This window comes from Benincasa hispida, chromosome 4 (genome assembly GCF_027475165.1).
Source record: "Benincasa hispida cultivar pf3 chromosome 4, pf3_genome.v1.1, whole genome shotgun sequence".
NCBI lineage: Eukaryota > Viridiplantae > Streptophyta > Magnoliopsida > Cucurbitales > Cucurbitaceae > Benincasa > Benincasa hispida.
This window is the reverse complement of record NC_143481.1, coordinates 39,250,887-39,261,359: the sequence shown is the minus strand read 5'-3', so window position 1 is coordinate 39,261,359 and position 10,473 is coordinate 39,250,887. Positions and strand designations below refer to the sequence as shown.

At 39.5% G+C, this 10,473-nt stretch overlaps 1 protein-coding gene across 1 annotated transcript; it reads left to right on the top strand.

Annotated features, from left to right (window-relative positions):
* The first annotated feature begins 210 nt into the window (after positions 1-210).
* On the top strand, positions 211-790 carry LOC150036692 (uncharacterized). Its single transcript, XM_090313213.1, has 2 exons — positions 211-248; positions 391-790. The coding sequence occupies exons 1-2, from the start codon at positions 211-213 to the stop codon at positions 788-790; spliced, it is 438 nt and encodes a 145-aa protein (XP_090169339.1).
* Positions 791-10,473: the final 9,683 nt, after the last annotated feature.

The window sequence follows — 10,473 nt, the reverse complement described above, 5'->3', positions numbered from 1 at the left end:
CCAAAATTAATGAATTAAAATGCTTAATTATCCGTTTTTCTTCCGTTGCATATTTTTTAACTCTAACAGACTGATGGTCAAATGGAATGGTTGAACCAAACATTGGAGGATATGTTATGTGCTTGTGCATTGAAATTTTCAAGGAGTTGAGAGTCTCACCCACATTTGATGGAGTTTTCCTATAATAATAGTTATCAGGCTACGATTGGTATGTCGCCATCTGAACTGCTGTATGGGAAGAGTTACAGGTATCCCATTTGTTAGGGTGAGGTCTGTGAGCAAAAATTATTGGGACCGAAACTAGTACAAACTACAAGTGAAGTAGTATAGAAGATTAGAGTGTGGATACAAACAACTCAAAGTAGACAAAAATACTTACGCTGATGTTAGGCGTAAAGACTTCAAATTTGAAGCGGATGATAAAGTATTCTTGAAAGTGGCACCTACGAAAGGTGTTATAAGTTTTGGTAGAAGGAGAAACCTAAGTCCATGTTTTATTAGGCCTTTTGAGGTCTTGAAGCGAATTGGCCTTGTTGCTTATTGGTCGGTATTGCCATTGTCTCTTTATGCAGTTCACAATATTTTTCATGTGCTGATATTGAGGAATTATGTGACGGATCCATCCGACGTGGTGGACTTTGAGCCCTTACAGTTGAATGAGAATTTGAGTTATGAGGAGAAACCTACTCAAATTCTGGCAAGGGAATTAAAGATACTGCATAACCGGGCAATAGCAATAGTGAAAGTTTTATGGCAGAATCACCAGTTTGAAGAGGCAACATGGAAATGAGAGAAGGAGATGAGAGTACAGTACCCAGAGCTTTTCCAAGATTAGAACTTTCTTCGATCGAAAATCAATGTCGTTGATTCGATTCCAAACCGAAACAAATGAAAATTTTTAAATACATTGAATTACTCCTAGTCGTTATAGGAACAAGAGTTATTCTGGTATTAATGACTGGTTGAGAACTTCTTAATTCAAAGAAGGGATAATTGATCTCCCTTCGGTGGCTTTTGTCTTAAATCTTTGAAGCATCATTGCAAAACTAAATGTCACATAGGGTTCATATTAGATTTGCTAAAACCTTATTGGATGTTGTTTGTTTTACAACAGGTATTTTCTTAAAACCTTACATAGGTCAATGTGTTTTTCTTTTTAGCAACTTGTTAGTATTTCCATTTAGTGCTTTTAGTATGACCGATTACATACAGTGGAAAGAGTCGTGTAAAACATATTTCGTGGCAAACAACCTCGAATTTGTCATGGTTGAGGAATGTCCTCAGGTCTCGACCCTTGATGCACCGCGAAGTGTTTACAATGCATATGAGGTGTAGATGAAGGCTAATTCATTGGCCTGACTTCACATTTTGGTTAACATACCTAATGTTTTGGCCAAAAGGGTTGAGAACATGGTCATTGCACGTGAAATCATGGACTCGTTGCAAGATTTGTTTGAACGTCAGTTCTTATTTTTCGAGCAGAAAGGAATTGATGACAAAACCAATAGTGTTAGTTGTTCTGATACAGATCCCACTACTCTCCAAAAGAGGAGGAGAGACAGAATCTGATTTATTGGTTTTGAAGACGTGTTTGGTAGAGAATGATGATTTTGCCTGGATCCTTGATTCGAGTGCTACCAACCATGTCAATTCCTCTTACCAAGGATTCAGTTCCTGGCAAACGTTGGCACAGGGAGAGATGATTCTTCGAGTCGGTACTGGTGAGGTTGTTTCAGCTGTTGCTGTAGGCAAGCTGAAGTTATTTGTTGACAAGAAACTTTATCTGTTACTGGATAATGTTTTCGTAGTTCGTCATATTATGAGGAACTTAGTCTCGGTTTCTTGTCTCATTGAACAAGGGTATACCGTCTCTTTTTCTGAGAATAAAGTGTTTATTTTCAAAATGGAATGGAGATTGGTTTTGGTTCAATGGAAAGTAACTTATATGTACTAAGGTCGTTAGTCATAAAAACCTTGATTAATACTGAAATGTTCAGTATGGCAACAATAGCTAAAAGACCAAAGGGTTCTCCTAAGAAAAATGTCCATCTTTGGCATCTAAAGTTAGGTCACATCAACCTTAATATAATTGAGCAGTTGGTGAAAACTGGAATTCTAAAGAGTTTAGAAGAAAACTTATTGCCAATGTGTGAATCATGCCTTGAATGCAAGATGACCAAACGACTTTTTACTGGAAAAGTTTACAGAGCCAAGGAAGCCTTGGAGCTTGTACATTCTGACCTTTATGGTCCGATGAATGTTAGGGCTTGAGGTGGGTATGAATATTTCATCTCTTTTATAGATGATTATTCAAGGTACGGGTATCTCTACCTAATGCAACGTAAGTCTAAAGCCCTTGACAAGTTCAAGGAGTATAAAGCTAAAGTTGAAAACTTGTTAGGTAAGACGATAAACACCACCATCTGATCTTGGTGGAGAGTATCTAGACCTCCAATTTCAGAACTATATGATAGAACATGGGATTGCGTCCCAACTCTCAGCCCCGGGTACAACTCAGCGGAATGGTGTATCAGAAAGGAGAAACAGAACTTTGCTGGACATGGTTTGGTCTATGATGAGTTATGCTCATATTCCAAACTCGTTTTGGGGTTTTGCGGTGGAGACTGCATGTTATATCCTGAACAATGTTCCCTCGAAAAGTGTTTCTGAAACACGTTTTGAATTGTGGAGAGGTCGTAAAGGTAGTTTACACCACTTTAGAATTTGGGGCTGTCTAGCACATATGCTTGTGACTAACTCGAAGAAGTTGGAACCGTGTTTTAAAGTTCGCCTCTTTGTAGGCTACCCAAAGAAACGAAAGGTAGATACTTCTATAATCCAAATGAGAACAAAGTGTTTGTTTCTACAAATGCTATCTTCTTGGAAGAAGACCACATCCAGAATCATAAGCCACAAAGTAAGCTCGTTTTGCGTGAGATTTCTAGTGAGACTGAGACTTCAGAGGGTTCAACAAGAGTTGTTGAATAGGCCGACAAATCAACAAGAGTTGTTGAGGTCGGTGCATCTAGTCAACCATCTCAAGAGTTGAGACTGCCTCGATGTAATGGAAGGGTTATGAACCCACCAGATCGCTACATGGGTTTGACTAAAGCCTAGAACGTCATTTCTAATGTTGGGGTTGATGCCTAAAGTCTCGTGTCCTGTAGTTTGTAAACAATATGTACGAACACTTGTGTTGTTAATATATGATATTTACTTCACATCTTGTATTTTGCTCGATTAATTGTTTTATTTTCTTTACCACAAACCAATAAACATAAAATTCCTGGTTATCTATATGTGACTCAAACATGTATATGGTGACATACAAGTGGATCATGTCTTGAGTGATAACCAAAATGGTCTGTAGTATATGGATAAAGGAGGGAAACCTTATCCTGATAACGCTACAGATGTGGTCCGCTTTGTGGAATGGTCAAAAGTGTTGTGACTTTTCACAGATGGTTTGACCTGATCATTCGTGTTGGGGACATGCGAGCGGGGGCGTCCTATACAAAGAGTTTGTGTAAGACCTGACCACGAAGTGTTAACGTCTCATTATATAACACCGTTCATGATAGAGACTTCACTTCACTAGGATGACAATAGGTAACATGACCTTAATCCTGAGTGAGTTGGGAACTCCTGCCATTGAGGGTGGTCCTTAGATTTGTATGGGTGCGAGTGGCCAGGTCGCCGATTCAAACCTACTATTTTGGGGATTCGTCTGATGTGGGAGCTGGGAACTCAACTACACAAGATGGAATTCACTCCTTCCCCGAGGCAGGGGTAAGTAGATAGATGGATCCCTTAAGGCTGATACTGGGGCTTGAACGATGTGGTGCCACACACCTTCTCTTGGCCTGAGAGGTATTCACACATAGTTGGACTATGTTGTATTGTTCATTAGAGGAATCGGTGGTACTTAAGGGCTGAGATGTAACTATAGGGAAAAAACCAGTCAATTGGCCTAGCTGTACTTACGAGCATCTGTGAAGGGTCATCGTACTCATGATTGGTTATATCCGATAGACACAGAAATATATCTGTGGTAAGAAGAGTTCAGCTATTGGTGTTTAGTGGAATGCCTGACAGTTAACGGATGGTGGATCTCGTGGCTAAAGAGTTTAGTAAGCTATTCACGTACCGTTGGAGCTTCGAGCTACAGATCCACTAGGTTTTCTGGATAGCTTGGATAAAAGTCGAGAACCAGTATTTGGGTTAATTTGAAATGTTCAAATTGACAAGAAGAAGTTCGATTATATATGATATAATTGGACTGGTTAATTATATATGATATAATTGGCTAAATGTATGAGATACATTATTTTGGAGGAAATTAGATATAAATATGATTTATATCAAGTAAAGGAGAAAAATACTATAGTAGATATGTGATATCAAACTATAGAATATAAATATAATATGATTATATTTATTTATTAATTAATTGATTAATTATGATAATTAATCATTTTTCCACGTTCGGACGTGGGTAGTGGGCAACATCGGTTATGGTAACCAATAGGTTAAAATGAAAATTATTTTCATTTTTGAATCGTGCAATGGATATTCATTCTTCCGCCCAAAAGATTTCGTGAAACGATCGCCCGAAAGCCTATACGATAGTTGCTTCTCTACCTAAACGATCGTTCACCTCGCGATTTAACTAAACGATCATGCACCTTTTCCTAAACGATCGTTCAGCTTTTCCTACACGATCGTGTAGCTCCTCTATGCGATAAACACTTCTGCTATAATACGATAGCATTGTTTTCTCTCCCATTTGCTTATCGCCTACACAACTCGTTTTTCGTCCGTCCTCTACCAAATTCACCAAACCCCACCCTTTGGGTTTTCACTCTGAGAATACCCGGGGCTCATTAGTGGTGGTTTCATCCCCGTTGTGACGTTCATGTTCGCGTTGATCGTGGTGTTGTAGTCGACGTTCCTGCCAGGCATTGATAGATCTGTTGGAGGGTCCACTGCGTTGGAGTTCCGGAGATTGAAGATAGTCTTCAACTAGTACGAAACTCTTTCCCTTATGTTTTTGGTTTTCATAGCATGCCGTTAATTAAGTTTTGATTGCATAACTGTATGTGTTGAATGTATAATGTTATATTTCGGTCACGGTGAGATCGGAGTGATCCGAACGCATTCATGGAACTCTTGGTATGAGATCCTTCAGTTGGTATCAGAGCTAGGTTCTGATACTTCGATTTCATCTGTTGCAACGAAATGAATTTTACATTCAAGGTAGGTGCATTTCAACACTGTTTAATTGTTAAATCTGCTGTGGACGTGATGGATTAATGGATGTTTTTGGGATGTTTAGCCTCGGTTTGATTTAAATCCTTTTACATTTGTGATTGTTTGTAAAGGCCCCTGCGTTTTTGGGCATTAGTAATCATTATCAAGTCTGTATTCAAAGTTTGTTTGAAGTTTTGAGTCATTCGTCGAAGTTATGGGAAAAGGTTGCGGCTCTTCGGGGAAGGAGGCGATCTAGGGTTGATCGCATCATGCAGAAGAAGTTCTACGTGATCACTGTTCATCACATCGTAAAGATGAAGAAGTACGTGATCGCTGGTGAACGCATCGGTTAAACGATGGTGAATGCGTTCAAGAGTTGGTCACATCGGGTTGACGATCAGGTACGCGATCGTTGAGTATTATTTAATGCGTGTGCGCTAGACGATCGTTTGGGTCAGCAAGCTTCATCGCTTAGGAACTGAATAAACGATTGCTTAGTATTACAAGGTAAATCGTTTATCTGGTTGCATGCATTGTATAGACGATGAGACACTCTCATATCGTTTAAAGCGCATGCGCTAGACGATCGTTTAGGTCAGCAAGTTTCATCGCTTAGTAACTGACTAAACGATCGCTTAGTAACTCAAGGTAAATCGTTTACCTGTCGTCGCGCTACACGATCACATAGATGATCAGGCTTCGCAGCCTAGTTTTTGTCTACGCGATTGTTTACTTATGCTTCTATCGTCTAGTGCGTACTGAACGATTATCAACTTGCTGGAGTTTGCTACACGATGAAGACCTCCTGGCGGTTCAAGACCCAGTTCGCCTATGAATTGGTTTGCTCGATTAAAAATGTAATAGATAGGGTTTTTTCATTCTGATTTTTGTAAAGGCTCATCCCAGTCTATTAATCCTTTGTTTATTACATGCGATATATGTTTTTTATATGTCATATGGTATGCACATATAGTAAATCCCACCTTAGGTTATGCAATGGTCATGCATCATCTCTTTATTGTAATTGTTATAATTTAGAGAAGCATGATTTTAATTATGTAAGAGCATGCTCATGCATCATATAATATAAGAGTTATATTTATGCATGCATAAAAAGCATTGACATGCATCATCTTTATATTATAATTTTTATAGTATAAGGGTGAATGATAGCATATTTGCTTGGTTGTTATGCATTATATAAAAGTTATATATATAGTAATGACCAGACATTGCATGAAGCATGACATATAGGTAATTTTATAAATGTTATAAATGCCTCGTTGTGCGCAATGGTTTTAGTTGTTTCTTTTTAAAAGTTAAAGAGAAATTAGAACTAAAAAAATAAGATAGGCATGCATGCTCACTTAGGTTTAATTCATGGTTTTAAAGTGTTTAAAAATTGGATCACATAGACCTAAGATCACAGTTCTAATATGATTAGCAACCCTAAGGCTTTAATCTTTTAATCAGTTTAATAGGATTAAATTGGCTAATAAAAGGTTAAAGTGTAGCAAATCTATCTATAAGGGAACTTTTGTCTAAGGCGGGTTCTGTCTAAGCTGGGATATTTAAGTTGATGAAAACGTAATACCCCTACCTGGGAACATACCTGGAAAGGTGAATTAGATAGATTTGATGCATGCATGCAAGTTAAGGACAGTCCATTAAAGTGTTTAAATGTGACTACTTGAACTTGTTCATATTTCATAAACAAACGTTGTTTATGAGCAGAGTTTAAAAAGATGACTTAGACTAAAATCAGTAGTAGGATTGTTTAGGTTAATGAATCCCTAGGTAGAACATTCAGTGGGAGGTACTTGGGGCATAAGATGCTTCACTTAAACCTTTAACTTTTCTCCTACATAGTCCACACCGTGAGATCTATCCTCGGCCTCACGGAACCTTTGGCATGTCCCCTAACGGATGGTGTTTGGGTAGATCAATATCATGGTGGATGGAGAGAATTTTCATAGTAAGTGGGAGCAGGAAGTGTGACAACATATCCCTCGGTCTCCCTCGTTAGGTTGAATAAAGTTCTGGGCATTGCCTTGAGGCACCCTAGGAGTGTCCCCCTAAAGGATGGCAGTTTTGCGCGTTTCTTTATTTGATATCCTGTAAGAGGATAAGGTAACTTAGTCTCTTGTCCTAATATGTCTTTTCCCTACGGTAAGCGCATTAGGGTGGGACTCTGGCACCGAAAGCGAGGGGTTACACTTACGCAGAATAGTTAAAAGTTAATGATTTTGGACAAAAAAATGGTGGCTGTTAGGTTCAGTACCAAGAGTTGGTTCTACCTAATGGTTAAGAATGTTTCATCCCAGCGAAGGGGCAACTGATCACCCCACTGATGGCGTTTGTCTTGCCTCACTGGGGCATCATTGCAAAATAGAAGTCTATAACTTAGGGTACTTGAAACTGTTTTGCAAAACTGATTTCTTTAAAAGTGGTTTAGCAAAATCGGATAAAGTTTTGTTCGTAATTTTCAGCAACATTTTTAAATGAAAACAACCACGTTATCATTGTTAAGTGCCAAAAAACTTACTGGAGATAATTTTTCAACATGGAAACACATGATCACGATGATCCTAATCATCAAGGATCTCATGTTCACTTTCACGGAGGCTTTGTCCTCCTATTCCAGCTCCAAATGCCGCTCAAAATGTTTAGGAGACATACGAGCGATGGACAAGGGTGAATGAGAAGGTCCGAGCCTACATCTTGGCAAGTCTTTCTGAAGTCTTGGCCAAGAAACATGAGCCTATGGTCTCAGTGCATGAGATCATGGAGTCCTCGTGGGGGATGTTTGGACAACCGTCTGAACAGCTTATGCATGATGCTCTTAAATACATATTTAACTCCAAAATGCAAGAAGGCACCTCTGTTTGTGAACATGTGCTAAACATGATGGTCCACTTTAATGTAGCGGAGTTGAATGGGTCTACCATCGATGAGGACAGCCAGGTTAGCATAATCCTACATTCTTTGCCGGAGAGCTTCCTGCATTTTATTAGTAATGTGATTCTTAACAAAGTGAAGTATAACTTTACAACTCTCCTCAACGAGTTGCAAACATACCAATCTTTACTGAAAAGTAAGGAGAGGCAGAATGGTGAGGCATATGTTGCTTCATCCTCAAGGATGTTCCATAGAGGTTCGACCTCAGGAATGAAGTCTACACCTTCCTCTTCTAACTCTGCAAAGGTGTAGAAGAAGAAGGGTGGTAAGGGTAAAGGGAAAACACCTGCTAACCAACCGCCTGTAGCCCCAAGGAGGCGTCCACAGGTTGCTAAGGGAAAGTGTTTCCACTGCAACCAAGATGGACACTGGAAGAGGAACTGTCCTCGGTATTTGAAAGAGAAAAAAGCAGCCAAGGCCGATAAAGGTAAATGTGATTTACTTGTGCTTGAAACTTGTTTAGTGGAGAATGAAGATTCTGCCTGGATAATTGATTCAGGCGCCACTAATCATATTTGTTCTTCTTTTCAGGGGATTAGATCTTGGCGACAGTTAGAGGTTAGTGAGATGACGATGCGAGTAGGCATCGGGCACGTCATCTCAACTGTAGTAGTGGGAGGACTCCAGTTAGCTTTATAGAATAGGTTTCTTATTTTAAATGATATATATATTGTTCCTGAACTAAAAACGAACCTTATTTCTATAAAGTGTTTATTGTAATGTAAATATACTGTCTTTTTTTATGTGAATAAAGCGTTTATTCATAAAGATGGTGTTTTTATTTGTACAGCAAATCTGGAATCAAATTTATATGTGCTAAGGCCATTAGCCATTAATTTCCTCCATAATACTGAAATGTTCAGAATTTTCGTAACTCAATCAAAACGTCGACGAATTTCTCCAAAAGAAAATGCCCAACTTTGGCATCTACGTTTAGGGCACATCAATCTCAATAGGATTGAGAGATTGGTGAAGAATGGACTTCTAAGTGAGTTAGAAGAAAATTCTTTACCAGTGTGCGAATCTTGCCTTGAGGGTAAGATGACTAAACGACCTTTTACTGGAAAAGGTTCTAGAGCCAAAGAGCCTCTTGTGTTAGTACATTCTGACCTTTGTGGTCCTATGAATGTGCGAGCCCGAGGTGGCTATGAGTATTTTATCAGTTTTATTGATGATTACTCCAGGTACGTGTATATTTATCTTATGCAATGGAAGTCTGAATCCTTTGAAAAGTTCAAAGAGTTCAAGGCTGAAGTTGAAAACGCAATAGATAGACGGATTAAAACACTTCGATCGAATCGAGGTGGAGAGTTTTTGGACTCGGCATCCAGGACTATTTGATAGAACATGGAATCATTTTCCAACTCTCAACGCTAAGTACACCTCAGCAGAATGGTGTAGCGGAGAGGAGAAATAAGACCTTTTAGGCATGGTTCGCTCGATGATGAGTTACGCTTCCTTATCGAACTCATTTTGGGGTTTCGCAGTGGAGACTATGGTGTACATACTCAACTGTGTTCCCTCCAAGAGTGTTGCAAGAACACCTCTGGAGTTGTGGAATGGGCGAAAAGCTAGTTTACATCACTTCCGAATTTGGGGTTTCCCTACACATGTGCTTGAGGCTAATCCCAAGAAGTTGGAACCATGGTCGAGTTTGTGCCTCTTTGTAGGCTACCCCAAAGGTACACGAAGAGGTTATTTTTATGATCCAATGGAAAATAGAGTGTTTGTTTCAATAAACGCTACTTTCCTAGAGGAGGATCATATAAGGGAGCACAGTCTGCGAAGCGAAGACGTGTTGCGTGAACTTTCCAATGAAACTACTGAAACTTCAACAAGAGTTGTTGAAGAGCCTGCTACATCAACAAGAGTTGTTGATGGGAGTTCATCCAGTAGGTCGGTTCCACCTCAAGAGTTGAGGGAACTTCGACGTAGTGGGAGGGTTGCAAACCCACCCGTTCGTTATCTGGGTTTCACGAAAATCCTTGCTATGGTAGTAGATGGCGACGTTAGGATCCATTGTCTTATAAGAAGGCAATGGAGGATGTTGACCAGAATTAATGGGTCAAGGCCATGAATCTCGAGATGGAGTCGATGTACTTCAATTCAGTATAGGATCTTGTAGATCAGCGTGATGCGGTTCGTCCTATAGGTTGTAAATGGATCTACAAGCACAAACGGGGTGCTGATGGGAAGGTACAAATCTTCAAGGCTCGACTTGTGGCAAAGGGTTATACCCAGGTAGAGGGAGTCAACTATGAGAAG